This window comes from Eptatretus burgeri, chromosome 9 (genome assembly GCF_056783735.1).
Source record: "Eptatretus burgeri isolate ZD-2024b chromosome 9, Ebu_testis_v1, whole genome shotgun sequence".
In the NCBI taxonomy this organism is placed as follows: domain Eukaryota; kingdom Metazoa; phylum Chordata; class Myxini; order Myxiniformes; family Myxinidae; genus Eptatretus; species Eptatretus burgeri.
This window is the reverse complement of record NC_140969.1, coordinates 78,067,129-78,083,144: the sequence shown is the minus strand read 5'-3', so window position 1 is coordinate 78,083,144 and position 16,016 is coordinate 78,067,129. Positions and strand designations below refer to the sequence as shown.

The 16,016-nt window shown below is 39.7% G+C and overlaps 1 protein-coding gene across 4 annotated transcripts in view; it reads left to right on the top strand.

Moving 5' to 3' along the window:
- The window catches only part of LOC147020412 (adhesion G protein-coupled receptor B3-like), a 713,921-nt gene extending 699,742 nt beyond the window's left edge, over window positions 1-14,179 (top strand). For all 4 annotated transcript variants that reach the window (XM_085895732.1, XM_085895730.1, XM_085895731.1 and 1 more), the window contains one exon: window positions 9,154-14,179. In XM_085895732.1, coding sequence (XP_085751858.1) covers window positions 9,154-9,384 — 231 coding nt within the window. In that variant the 3' untranslated portion in view covers window positions 9,385-14,179. The remainder of the gene's footprint in view (window positions 1-9,153) is intronic.
- Window positions 14,180-16,016: the final 1,837 nt, after the last annotated feature.

The following is a 16,016-nucleotide window of genomic DNA, read 5'->3' as shown; positions in this document are numbered from 1 at the left end:
CACCGGAATGATCGAACACAGGGCTCGTCACAATGCACCTGTCTCCCTGCACCTCCCTCTCGTGGGTTTATATAAGTAACACAGAAGAATCTCGTGCCTTCCAGCAAATGCGATTCTCGGCCATAGGATAAGTTCCGCCTGAGAACGTTCCAGCATCTACACGAATCTCACCAAGCAGTTTACACTACAATACTGCCATCTACAGTCAAAATTAGCTCATTACATGAAGCAGTTTGTATTATCATTTACCGATGTGTGCTAAACGAAACTTATAACATGTCACCATCCATTTAAATCGTTCATTTACAGACATTTACTAATGGTTACAAATACCACAACATCGAGCTTTTAACTGACAGAGAGAAGGGAGGGGGGAGTTGGGGGGGAAGAGAGGGAAGAAGGAGGGGAGGGAGAAAGGAGGAGAGGGGAAAGAAGGAGAGAAGAGGGGAGAGTGAGAATTGTGGTGTTTGGGTGGGGGGGGGAGGAAAAGTTTCCTTCTGTATCCATCCTGTCCACTCCATTCCTTCTTTCCATATTGCTTGTCCAATTCTCCCTCTATTTTATCCTTCAGCTCCATTGTTGGTGTCACCCCCACTCCCTATCCTCACAACTGTTTATTTTGTCATGTTGCATCCTGATCTGTTTTGTGTTCTTGGTCTTCCACGAGACTTGACTGAATACAAAAAACTCATAGGTTGGCAACCATTGTACAGGCTTCATGAGCAGAATGGTCTCTTTCTGTGTTGGAATTCCTTGGAAGGGAAGTCATTTATTATATATTGTTAACCATGGTGTGTGTCCGTGCGTTTGCCTGTCTCCCGTTTACTGCAGCTGCTTCTCGTGCTGCATTGAAAAGCTCAATATTGACTTTTGAAATGATGGGAGAACAGGCATGAGTAATATTGATGCTAAATTTTATTTCGCAACCCAGATATTTTGCCTTCTTTTTGGACAAATCCAACCTCCGCCGCCCGATGTTGCACCACAATTTTGTGGTGGGCAGTATAAGTAGCTCAGAGCATTGGTTCTGAGTGAAACCAAGAGTGCAACACAATTGACCTTTTTAAAGTCCATTAGATATTATTTAAATTGATAGATTAACTTAAACCTTTCCCATCACTGGGGGGGCGGATATTTTTTGTGGCTTTTCCTGTCAGTTGGGATGGGTACTCTTCATAGTAATAAATAAGAAATTTTGTGTTTTATTTTCTGAAGGCGTATGCTACGTGTTATGCTTTTTTTGGCATGTCTTGTAAGCATCTCATTTGTATAACGTTTTGAATGGCGCACGTAGTCGGAGGACCATGTGGTTGGAAAGCATACTTCTTTCCACATTCAAAGTGAGAAAAGATACGTAGCTCTTTGGATTGGCTGGTCATATAGCATGGTTGGGGTGGTATGCGTAGAAAGGCTCGTTTAATTGTGATTTTAACCAAGGCTTCTTTTTCTTTCTCTCTGAAATATTAGGAAATATTTTGTTCCCTCACAGGGATGTATATAGATCATCAGAAAATCATCCCAGGATTTTCCTTTTCAACAGGATCTTGCTTTTCCTGTTCCTATTGCTGAAACTCATGGGCATTTCTGAAAAATTGGAGCTGTTGTGGTGGTGGTGGTGGTGGTTGTTGTTGTTGATTCAGTACCAAATGACATGGTGACAAATTCAGAATGTGTTGCTTTACTGAACAAGAAAAAGTCTAAGACCAGCTCACAAAGCATTTTTGTTAAATCACTGTATTTCAATGCAACTTGTTGATTACAAAACTGTTTCTCATCATTTTTGTTATTTTTTTTTTCTAAAGTTTCAACAAAAATATTTGTGATGATTGCAAATTAAGCTGTCCAATACATAACTGTCAATAACTATTCAACACACCTGTCTGGTGAGAAGATACAGGTGGTGGAAACAAAATGGAAACACATGGGTAAATGAGGAACACCAAGTGCATTCAAAGCAACGGCTTCCACACAGGTGTGGCCTATATGTTAATTATGCAAATAACATTCCAGGATGCTTAGGGTCATGTATAAAAATGCTGCAAAAGCCTGGTTGCCTCTAATTATGGCTAGCCTGGCTGCAAGAGGAGACCTCAGTGATGTTGAAACAGGGGTGATTTTTTGGGCGAGTTTGGCAGAAACTTCAGTGACAAAGACAGCTAAACCTGCCATGTTTCATGAGCAATGGTGTCTAAGGTGATGTATGCGTGGAACTCCGAGGGAAAGACATCATTAGCAAAGGGCAACAGTGGGCGAAAGCACTTACTCCAGGATCATGATGTACGTGCCTTAATTTGAAGTGCAAGGCAAAGCGGGCGAGCAACTGCAGATAATTTAACTAAAGTTCAACCTTGGGTGCGAGCACATCAAGATAGAATAGTCGGGTTGCAATACATAAACTGCTCATCACGCCTAGCACTGCATAATTGTGAGTCCAGTGGTACAAGGAGCACAGGCAATGGACTACCGAGCGGTGGAGAAATGTGATATGGTCAGATTCTTCATCCTTCACCATGTTCTCGACAAACGGACGAGTGCATATGTGGTGCCAACCTAAAGAACTCTCCAACCCTTAGTGCTTGGTTCCAACAGTGAAGGATTCTGGTGGTTCTGTAATGTTGTGGGTTGCATTTTCCTGGGATGGTTTGGATGCAGGCATTCCCTTAGAAGGTAAGGTCAATGTCAATCACTACTTAATGGTACCGAGTCATCATCTTCACCCAATGTTGCAGCATTCCTTTCCTGCCAGGAGAGGTATCATCCAGGATGACAATGCCCCCATCCAAAGAGCACGTGTGGTTGCCCAATGGTTTGATAAGCATGACACTGGTGTTGTTCATCTGTCATGGCCTTCTCAATCACCAGATCTGAACCAAATCAAGCATTTATGGGATATTCTGGAATGATGCCTGAGACAGCGTTTTTCACCTCCATCAAACAGTTTTGACTTTGTTTGATTTTTCTCGTAGAAGAATGATGCCGCATCCCTCCTGCAGAATTCCAGAGGCTGGTGGACTCTATGCTACAGCGCATACAAACCATACTGGATGCCTGTGGTGGCCCAATGCCCTATTAAGTGACTTTACATTGGTGTTTCCATATTTTTTGGTTCTGATTATCTTTACAGTATCTTCTCTTTATCTTCTCTCATAATTACAGTAGGTACAAGTATGTGAGTAGTGAGCTACTAGCCTTTGATACCACTTCTACTCCCTGTCTTGCCTTATTAATCCCATGTTGTCTTTATGAATGAAACATTTCACTTATAAGTAGAAATGAAGAACTAGTTGTTCTGGTGAAGTCTGGTGTCAATCTTTGTCAGTGGAGAGATATACTGAACAATCGATGCAACCAACAAAATATTGATCGGAGTCTGCTGACTGCCGTAGGAAGCAAGAATAAGACAATATTTCAGGCATATTTACCCATTGTCGTAGCAAAATATTAATTGTACCGTGTAAGGCTGCCATTCTGCCCCATGAGTTATTCTGTTGCCTTATTTTACTCAGTTAATTGGGAAACCTTTATTATTCTTATTGTTCCAAAATGCTATATTCACATTATGCAGAACCTGAGACCATTTAGATTGGACATTAATATCCAAAGAGGACTCCCTCGATGGAGCATCAACTTTACCTATTTGGATGTTGAAGCTTCCCACCCAGTTAACTCAAAAATTTAGGGTCGACTTCTCAACTTCAGTGGCTAAAGGACATGTTATAATGTTTACAAACTTTGTCATACTTTTCCAAGAGAGGTGTTCGTGGGAGCAAAGCTATGAAATGGCAGAAGTGTTTCTTTGCTTTCAAATATGCCTGAAATGTCATTCAAAACAAAATGCCAAAAACATTTGTTTCATTTTAGAAAACGTCTCTCTCTTTCATTAAATATTGTTGGGGCAAAATAAACTCACGAGATTATATCAATTGTCAATCTCCTTTCTCAAGGTCCTGGGGGCATCTTATTAAGCTCCTGTTAAGTTTGGTGTGTATTTTTCTCCATCCCCTCCCTTCCATCAAGTGGCTTCACAGCTGTCTTTGGTTGTGACAAGAATTAATGATCATCTCAGTGCTTTCCCCCAAAGCTAAAGTATCCAACCAATCCCTCTGTCACCTCCTTAATCCACTCATACCATTGCCTCCTTGGACACTGACTTTTCCTGTAAAAGGTAGAGGGCACCAATTGTTGTGTTCTCAAATCCTGCTCTCTTGTTTTCACTTCTTGTCTGTCTGCTCCCTTCTGATTGGAAGACAATAGACAACACTCCAATACACAACGGTCCAAAAACCAGTCCTCAACTACAAGCGACCAATTAGCCAAATTCCAATTATAAGTAAAGTTGTCAGATCTATCATCACAGCTAACATCAAGTTTTTCTTCTCTAATGGTCTGATCCCTCATCATCATTTGAGTTTCCTCCTGGCCACTTGACTTTGGATGGGCTGCTGCTTCGCTTTCAACAATGGTGGAGGCCCAAAATCTCGAACAAGATGGGTCATTGTTGTGTATCCGGACAGATCACTGACATTGGATTGATGGGACAAATAGCCTCCTCCTGCATGAAAGTTCCTTGCATATTTAACTCGGTCTGGCAGCCTGCTCTGCTTGCCATACTCATTGTCTGTCCTAGCTTGTTAATGTCCTTCACTCGTGATCAGCATATTGCTTTCAGTGGAGGCTGGAATGCTCCAGGGTAAAGTCTTGAGCCCATTCCAGTTTCACCTAGACATTAATGACTTCTCCATTGCTCTGAAAAACCTACTTTTCCTCTTTTCAGATGACTCGACATTATGCTGTGTCATACTGGAGTTGCTGCTTTCCTCTTCGCTATCCTGGAAAGGATCATCATACGTTGGTCTGACGCTTCAAACATGGCATTCAAACCTGGCAAACCTCACATTTCCACTCTGTCTCTCTGATAGGAACATCAAATTAATCCATCTATCGATTTCCACAGTGAAACACTAGAAAAGGTTCACTGTCTTGAATTTCTGAGCCTCACCATCAGCCACAACCTCAACAGAGCAGACCACAGATAAAAGCTAGCCTCCAAAGCCAGTTGCCGATTGAGCATCCTCCTTCGCTCCAAGTTCTACCTTGTTAAATGTGAACTTATGACGACTTGCAAGGCCTTTTTCCCCCAGAGCTCAATAAATTACTGCGTCCCCCAATGTGCTGGTGTTTCCACTTCACATGTATCTTCCCTGGCAGCTGTGAAATCTAAAGCTCTCAACATCTTTGGCATATCCTATACAGAAGCAGAATCACTGGGCCTGCTGATCTCTCACCAGGGACAGTCTGCATTCCCTGTTTTCTCACACCTCTCCTCCAGTCTCACTTTCTCTCTTTTACTCCTCTGCTCCAGCAGATTCTCTCCTTGTCTCACTTGTTCCTCCATAATCACAAACCAAAGGTTCTTTCCTTGGTCACTGTAGAATCAGTCAGGCTTCGTCCAAACTCGTGTGTTATTTGAAAAGAACAACACAAGGTGATACACAAACACACTGGAATGACACTGTACACACCAAAGCAAAAGATGACTGGCTTTTCTCACTGTTCGCGCCCTCCCGGCTCTGCACTGCCATTTATGAAAAAGCTCAAAAACATTCCTGGGAAGCCCCTTGTCTAGAAATCATTCATAAATGGCTATATAACCAAATTGAGCCAGAAACCACTCATGACTGAAAGATGGTTCCACATGATATTGCAGAAATAGCAAGAACTTATCCAAACAATCACTATCTTTCCAGAGGCTGTGAAATCTAACTGTAATGCCAACACTTGCCAGCTTTTTACTCTGCTCCACATGATTTCCATTTAGTGTGCAGCATCAGCAAACGTGACAAACTCCTATATAATGAACAATTTCTTCCCCATCAAATTAAAGGTGTCCAAGCATCAACGTTGCACTGAACACATTACACCACCAAAGTCACTAATAAGGAATATGTGATACTCAAAGGGTGGAAGACATCCTTGTGAGCCAAGGGCCATCCGTATCTCATGCCCAACTGTGTCTGTGGACGTCCTCGTGCAGTTGGGTTACTTTTTATTAAGAGCTTGATGACAGGATTTGCACTCGGGCCACCGTAAAACCCTTCATCCCGCAAAACATACCAAAAGCAAAAATAAATCTGAAAACCCACTCCCTGGGAGTACCTCCTGTGCAGCTGCCCTTCACAGGGCAGCTCAATGGATGACGGGATTGGGGCAAAGCCTTTGGGACCCACACTCTTTGAGGCAAACATCAGCAAACGATTCTGGTTCACAGTTCCAGACCCATGGGGACCAACACATGTCTCATAACTATCCCTATCAGTTCCACTTGATGCATTGAAATCCCCCAAGACCAGAAGAGTATCTGGTCTGGGGCACTGATCTCATGTATAGCTGTGTGCAATATGCCTGGTGTTGGCTTAATGGTTAGGGTGGTGGACTTTAGATCCTAGAGTCCTGATTCAAATCCCACTCAGCTGTTGAATTATTACCAGGTTGGGTTAACTCAGCCTGTCATCCTTCCGAGGATGGAAAAATGAGTGCAAGCATGCTGGTATACTGTCGGAGTGGCGACCCGTCCAGGATTGCTCTTAGTAGCCAAGGAGACTGCGAAAGCAGCACAAATGCTCTGTTTTGAGTATGGTCCCAATCTCCTCCTCCTCTTTGATGATAGGTGGGAAACCACGGGGTAACCTTCCTGGGTCAGATTGTGGTTGTGTGTGTCGGGGTGGTGCTGAGGTGTCGTTCACTCATTGGGTTAAACTGAGGCGGTCCCTTCGGGTGGGTGCCGAGAATGTCCTATCCCGAAGAGAAGATGATGACCTGTATCCATTATCATCTTAGCTCAAGCAGTATTGCAGCACTCTCTGAGGTTCGGAGACTGGATTGCGACGAGATTATGGCAGGTGGTTACATCTGCTCTTGGTCTGGTCACTCTGATGGTTACCATGCCCAAGCAGTTGCTGCAGCTGTGTCCGATAAGCTGACTCCAATGAAAATTGAGGTAACACCGGTCAACGAGCGCATTATGAGACTAAGGATGCATCACTCCTTTGGTGTCATTTCCCTGGTCTCTGTATATGCTCTGACTGATGCAAGTGATCTCACCGTGAAGGATGCATTCTATGTCACACTCGAGTCTGTGATTGATCAGTGCCCCAGATGAGTTACTCTTCCAGTCTTGGGGGATTTCAATGCATCAAATGGAACTGATTATGATGGTTATGAGATGTGTGTTGGTCCCCATGGGTCTGGAACTGTGAACCAGAATAGCACTAAGTTCCTTGACTTTGCAAGAAGTCATGGACTTAGGGTGGCTGGTTCATGGTTCATCGCTGGACTTTGTCTTCCAACGTTGGTTGTGTGGCAAAGGAGATTGACCTTGTGCTTGTTGATGGTCGCTGGAAGATAACCCAGAACTGCAAGGTCCACCAGAGTGCTCAGTTCCTCAATACTGACCACCTGTTTGTGTAAGCAACTCTGAAGTTGCAGCTTAAATCCAGGAGAATGGTACCATCCCAGCCGAGGCACGATGTTCATATGCTCAAATTGGAGAGGGGAGCTGAGGAGTTTGTGAACAGGCTGAGTGGATATTTTGGTGATCTGGGTGCTTTGGGGTATGCTGAAGAGTTGTGGAGTGCCTTCAAGACCACCGTCCTTAATGTTGCCGGTCGATGTCTTGGAACTCACCGAAGGGTGAAGAAGAATTTTGTCTCTCAAGGGACACTGGATACCATTGACCAGAGTCACAGGGCCAGTCTGAATGGCAGAGCTGAGCTCTACAGGGAGCTGAGGTATAAATCTTAACGTGCACTTTGGGTGGACAAGGAGGCCTATGTGCAAGGAATCTGTAAGCGGATAGAGCATCAGCTGTTGACAAGTGATTCTCATCCTGCTTACAGGGGAGATTGCGCATTGCGTTTATCCAAGCCCATCCCTCGGAGCACTGCAGTTTGAGCAGAGGGTGGTAGGCTCTTGACAGAGGAGCCCGAAGTGAAGGCCCGCTGGGCCGGTTACTTTGAGTGGCTGCACCAGGCTGATCCACCAGCTGTTGAGATGGATGTAAGGGTGGTACTATCCCTAATGCTGACCCTCCAATCAACTGTGGTCCACCTTCATTTGTGGAAACACAGACTGCAATGATCGGGTTGAAATGGGATAAAGCTCCTGGGATTTGTAGCATCCATGCTGAACTTCTCAAGGCTGGTAGAAATGCTGCACTCATGTCATTGCATGCAGTTCTGTGCTCTGCCTGGAACACCGGCATCATCACAACTGACTGGAAGATGGGCCTTTCTGTCCCCCTCTGGAAAGGGAAGGGTGATCGCCAAGAGTGCAACTACTGAAGGGTGATGCTGCTCTCAGTGCCGAGCAAGGTCTTTGCTCAGATAATTCTTCATAAGCTTTGCCTCCATCTTCTTTCAGGATGTTATGTTTCCTTCCCTTTCCTCTATCCCTATGCTGTTCATGTGTCCCTTTGCTTTAATGCGTCCACTTGTCTCATTGCTCCACGATCTGTATGTCGTCTAAGACTGGACATTGTATTCACAAAACTTGTGTGATGTGCTATATCTGCGAACAAAGTATCACAGCAGATTTCATCATTTAGTATACTTATTGCTCAGTTCCATTCTTCCAATCCAATCAACCAGTCATGCAAAAGTTTTAAATAAGCTGTGGAAATGCGTCATGTTCCACGTGAGTCACGGTTGCTCTTTCTTCCATGTTCTTGTCTTTGTAATCAAGTAAGTGTGAATGTGTTTTTTGTGAATAACCGCCTCGAGAGATGCATCCAGGTGTGCTAATTCTCTTAGACTGCTGTTCAGAATGACTGCTTCCATGCATTATGTTATGATGACTAGTTCACTCCCACGATAGCTTCTTTCATATGTCTATGTTCCATGCACTGCCAAACCCGTCCCACTCCCCTAACTACTTATTTTTGAAAAGCCCTTGTGTTTTCCTACCAAACTGGCAAAGCAGTTAAATTACTTTTCTGATTCATGTTTGCATATTTTATTTCCTGATAACCTCAAATGGTTAATTTATAAAAAGTCTTTAATTGTCTTTGGACAAAATACTGTAGATATAAATGCATGTTTTGGGGAGAATAGCCAAACAACAACAAAAAGTGACTTGCCACTGTGAATATCCCTGCAGGCTACTGCTGATGGACAAGGGCAACATTCCACCAGTACGGAAATGACTTCAGTGGGCCATGGAGCTACCGATACTCTCCGCAAGGTCATCCCCGTGCCAGCCTCCTGGAGTCTACTGGATCCCTCAGGAGCTCCTTGTGTACCTGCCGACTTAACAAATGCAGAATGGGAAAAAGCAGGCAGCAATTTACCACTGGCTACCTTTGAAGGAGATATCCAGACAGAGGTGTAGAAATTACAGCTCATGGTCACAAATAAATAATGATAAATCTGGCTGTGATTTGTTGCAGAACTTTTGAACAGGATGAGAAATGAGCATTTGTTTTATTTGGACATTTTGCTGCAAAACGTGAGCTTCAGTTCGGCTGAGCTGGTACCTGTGATCTGCTTTCTCATTTTCTAGTTATAGGATCTGTTTTCTCTTCTTCTCTGCAGTCGGCCCTTATATATGTGAACTTAACTGTAAGATATCCCTTTTTTGAGCGATGACTATGTGAGTAAAACAAGAAGAATTTTTTTAAAAATAATGTACGCTTTCGCTTCCTTACCTGTCTGCATTCCTTGTAAAGCAAACCTATTGACCATTGCCAATCATCCTGAGTATACCCTGTTGGTGCGGTGGAGAAACTGAGACCGATTTTTCTGTACTTCATGTTCTTTTTATGCATAGAAGCAAAATAATGTTATCAGAGAGAGTGAGGTAGAGGGTAAAAGTGTGGATATGTATGAATTTGAGTGTGTGTGTGTGTTACAGTCATACTTGCATACATTCATACATTCATACACACATACATAATTCATTGGATTTAACATGTGTGTAAACCAACATTTTGAGATTTTACTTCTAAATTAAAAGCACTATTTAATTAATTGATTGATTTTAATTGTCAGAGTATTATTTTGTATCATTATTATTATTATTATTATTATTATTATTATTATTATTATTATCCTGTGTCGGAGTGGCGACCCATCCAGGTTTGTGCCCAATAGCCAAGGAGAGTGCTTTGACAGCACCGACACTTTGTACAGAGTATGGTCCCAATGGATGGATGGATTATTATTATTATTATTATTATTATTATCATTATTATACTCAAACAATACAGTTCAATAATATGTAAAATATGATGAGGCATCAACCTCCCCATTTTTTAAAATGATAGGTTTCGACAGTACCGATAGCTGGTGCTTAGATGAGGTAGTTTTAGTCAATCATTCTCTTGGCTCTCAGACATGCCACATTTTAAAGTAAAAACGACTTGGATCATTTTGTAATTGAGTTCAAACATTGCCGTGATGCCACCCCTGACACAAAGGTCGAGCTTGAGTCTCACTTCATGTAATGCTCAGTTGCAGGGATTTGTACTAAAGGACACTTAGAATGCACTGTGTACATAATGCTGGTCAACATTGCCTGTACCCCAGGAACCATGCTTTTTGTATTATTCTTTGATCTATTATTTACAAAACAGTGGCTCTTGGAACTGCAAGGTTGATGGATGATAGAAAGGTAACTTACTGACAATTGAGTGGCATGAAAACAACTGGATACAAATAAGCAGGTGGATGAATGAAAAGGAAAAAATGGAGAAGGAGGAATAAATATTGTAATCTCTAGGAAAGAGAGGTTGTAGAGATCGTTAATGAGTTATGTGTATGTGTGGTTAGTTGATGTAGGGATGGTTAACAGCAATAATCCATGTAACCTGGAGGGCTGTGTTGGATGTATGTCTGAAAGAATAGGGATAATAAGACGATAAGTGAGGCAAGGATATAACATTAAGGCTGCCAACCCATCTGTGATGAGAGTACAAAAGCCCCTGAAGCTGCTTATTTGTGGGGGATAGCAATAATGTTGAGAGATTTCACAGCATACAACATTGAGAGATGTGAATTGGGGACTCCAATCGAGTGGGGAGACTACTAATCAATTATTAAACGATGGATCTCAGTCTATGTAAGACATGAGTTGAGATTTACTGAGGAAGTACTGCATGAAGGAGGATAACTTGTCTGTGACTGGCTTTGGAGACCAATTTTGATATATGGTATGTTGAGGAGAGGTCATGGCAGATTGTGAGATCCAGAGATTTGAAGGACTCAACTACTTCTGGTGGTTCATGAAGGAACTAAATGGATTGGTTTGCTGGAGGATCCGTTCAGGGAAATATTGAGAATATCATACTTCCCCGGATCAAATTACATCTTCCGTGTGTTGGCCCATCATTTCATGATTTCCTTTTGCTGGAATAGGCCACTGTACAGTGTCATGTCGAATCGTCTGCCCAATGACAAAGTGAAAATGAGACAAAGTTCAATTTTCTCTCCCTTCCTGGATGAAAAACCAAATGTTCTTCAGGCAATGGAAGTGGGAAGAGAGAGAGAGAGAGAGAGAGAGAGAGAGAGAGAGAGAGAGAGAGAGAGAGAGAGAGAGAGAGAGAGAGAGAGACAGACAGACAGACAGACAGACAGACAGACAGACAGACAGACAGACAGACAGACAGACAGTGTGAGAGAGAGAGAGTTGGTGACATTGGATATTTGAACTTTGAATGATGATCAAACATTCTGCCTTATCATGAGCAGAGTCTTCAATGAAGCTATTTGTCATGAGGCAGGGAATGGAAGGGTAGTATATACAGAAAGGCAGAATGAGAGGGAGAGGCAGGATTGAGAAGGAGGTGAGAAGTGGAGAGAGAAGGTTTATTTTGTCATCACTCATAGGCGAAGTTAATATTAGATGCAGTGTCGATTGAAGACCAGTCATTTAGAGATAAACAATATATTTTATGAACGGAAAGTTGACAAAAGCATGTTAATTGGTGTTTGAAGTAAGGCGTAGCTATTACACACTCTTATCTGCTTTTAGTTGATTGTATTAATTGTGAAAAGTGTATGCTGACACAGACGTACACTTGTTTTCATAAATGCGAGCATTATATTTTTAAAAGGAAAGGTATTTTAAAGATTGCAATCTGCTTGAGCAAACTACCAATAATTTGGTGCTGTGACAGCTTTTTAAATATAGCGAGAGAGATCTTGACTTTAAAAAAAAAAACAAACATGGTCAGAGAATCCAAATGGGGTAGAAGGAGGAACATAATAAGTTGAAAGTAAAAGTTTGTCCAGGACAGGTTTTCAAAGATCCAGATTGGAGAGTTCAGTGAGAAGGTAGGAGATGTGGGTTTGAAGAGATATACCGTTGCATTTTTCTATATTATTCATAGATAGTCCTGACTTTTAAGAGCACAGTACCCAAAGTGGTTTTGGTATATTGTATTAGAATTGGTGATAACTGATTATCATGTATGACCTCTGCTCCATGGGAAACTTGTGGTTTGTTTGTTTTTAATCTCACTTTGTCTTACCGCCAATTATGGAGTGATCATGATCCAAATGATGCTGTATACATTTTTTTCAGTGAAAATATGTTTGGCAGGACATGCATTTCTGCTGATGTTATAATTAATTATTGTCTGTAATTCAAAGAAGGATAAAAAGGTATGTTGCTTATGAGTTAAAATGTAAAATATCAGAATTAATACTATTGTTCCAGCTCCTTGGCCTTCTCATAAAATTAGATTTAAAAAAAATTATTAACATATAATACGACTGAATGGAAAAATGTAAGATGTGTCTCCAACATATATAGGGTGTCTGAAAGTAGACAGACCAAAAAGAACATTGAATCGTTTGATTGTTATTCGAGATAATGTTGTAAATTTGATTTCAATACATGCATTAGACTTGTAACTTTTAGTTTGTTGAATTTTTTATGGTATTATTTCGATATTCTCAAATTTTTAATAAACTTCAACATGTTGTCCATCATTTACTATTATCAATCTGAGTCTGAGAAACCATTTTCCAACACAGCTGTTGGAAAGAATGACATAGCAGCAACAATACTATACTACGTTTAAGTTCTTCAAGGTCCCTTGGTTTGGTAGTGTACACTTTACTTAAAAAAAAAACCCAGACATAAAATATCTAAGGTGTTAAGTCAGGTGAACGAGCGGGCCATTTCATAGGTCCTCCTCGACTAATCCACTGGTCTGGCAAAGTTTGATAAAAAACAAATGAGCAATTCAAGCAAAGCGAGGTAGTGCTCCATCCTGATGAAAGATTGCTCTTTGTAACTAGTCAGGATTTTCTTGGAGTTGTGAAATAAATAATTATTGTAGCATGTTGAGGTGTGAAATATTGGTGACTGCTTTGATCAAAGAAATAGGGTCCATAGATGTGAGAACATGACAAGACACACCAGACGTTTATTTTAGGCAAATCCTTTTCATGTTCATACAAATAACGTGGATTTTCTTCTCATATCCTATAATTGTGATGATTAACTTTGCCTGATATGTGGAATGTAGCCTCATCACTAAAAATGAGATTTGATGAAAAGATGTTTGTCCAATTCTATCCATTCAATTAATTACTTCCATTTTCATAATCATCTTCTAAAAGTGTATGAAATGTTTATATTTTATAAAATTTAACCTCAATTTATAACATTTAAACCTCAATTATTGATGAAGGATATCATGAACAGAGCTTTTCCGAATATTTAACTCAAGTGATGCTCTCCTCATTCACTTTCTAGGGCTGTTGCTAAATGCCTCCATAACAACATTCACCCTTTCATTTCACTTTCTTGGCCTTCCAGCAGATTTCCCTGTTAGGATAGTTCCTGCAGCCTCAAACTGATCCAGCCTCTTCGTATGGAGTGTCTTTCAGGTGTTGGTGTATTATTTTCATGCTGAAAACGCCTTTGGCCTGGAATGGTTGAACCACATTTATGGACAAATCTCACAATTTTTTCTTTCTCTTGAGGGATTGTCATTATGTCAGAAAATGGGGTGTCTCCTGAAACAAAGAAAATAACAATCACTATTCACAACAAATTAAGATTGACAAGTCTAATGTATCTACTCATATCAAATTTATATCAGTATTTCAAATAACAATATAACTGTTCAATGTTCTTTTTGGTATATCCACTTTCAGACACCCTGTATATATGTATGTACGTATATATATATATATATATATATATATATATATATATATATATATATATATATATATATATATATATATATGTACATATATATATATATATATATATATATATATATATATGTACATATATATATATATATATATATATATATATATATATATATATATGTACATATATATATATATATATATATATATATATATATATATATATATATATGTACATATATATATATATATATATGTACATATATATATATATATGTACATATATATATATATATATATATATATATATATATATATATATATATATGTACATATATATATATATATATATATATATATATATATATATATATATATATATATATATATATATATATGTACATATATATATATATATATATATGTACATATATATATATATATATGTACATATATATATATATATATATATATATATATATATATATATATATGTACATATATATATATATATATATGTACATATATATATATATATATATATATATATATATATATATATATATATATATATATATGTGTGTATGTATCACAAGCACCGGTTACCTCCCTTTTCTGTCCCTGATGGTATTGCCTGTCAGTTGATCATCTTCGTGGGGAAATCCAATCTGTTCCAGCAATAGCACGGAAGCAGAAACATGTCCAATAATTGATTCCTTTCCCCAGAGGGTAGATCATGATCCTGCCAAAACAGGCTTCTAAAGGCATGTAGTCTTTGCTACAGCAAAATTTTGCTCGACTCCCTCATGAAGTAGTGAGTGATTCTGTGTTGTTGTTTTTCATACAGTGCATTTGAATCAGTTTACCATTTCATTTCAATATTTATCATACCGGTTAAGTTGTGTATTAAACCTCCTCACTTGATCGAGCAGTACGAAACAGATCGTGTCCCATAACAACCGAAGCTGCATGAAATGTGAACAATAATAGCCATCTGCCACACATGCAACTTTGTATCTGCCTCGCTCCAGATCAGCCATGATGTACCCTGCAGATCAACCATGATTAGACTTGACCACAATCCGACCTTCTACTTCATGTACAGAGAGGCAGAGACATTGTTGCTTGTGTAGTGAACGACCATTGTTGCTCATATTTTGTGCAGCTTCATCTGTTATAGAACACAATCTATGTCTTGTTGCTCGATCAAGCTTGGAATATATATATATATATATATATATATATATATATATATATATATATATATATATATATATACATTCATGATAACTAGTAACAATTTCCTAAAAGTTATTGAAAGGTGAAAATGCCATAAAATCTGCTTCTTCTTTTTTTCCAATGTAAACACCTCAATGATATGCTGCAATTCGGCCATTTGGTGGCTTTTTGCTTGTTCTCTTTGTGAAAAGAATCATTGTACTTTTTCGCTCCACTCACACCATGATAATTCCAAGTAGTGTTTGTAAAATTAAGTGCTATTCACAGTACAGACACATGGAAGTGCTGTGCTTAGTCTACAGCCAGGAGAACACTATATAATCCTTTCCCAGATAAGACGATATTAATTCTACTTTTATCCATATATGACTATATGATTATGTCTTAAAATATATTATCATATCATTTATCTGGGACGTACAGTATCTGTGTCCACAGTCATACAAGCAGGTTGCTGTAACCCTGTCTAGAAGCACAGACACCATGAAGAAGCATCCAGCTGTCTATCCTCTTTGTCTTGGCATGGCTCAGGAATCAGATTCTGATGATAGGGGGGGGAAATGGCTTTTATGGTGTAGATTCATAACATGGTCTCAGTATGTGTTTTGGTGC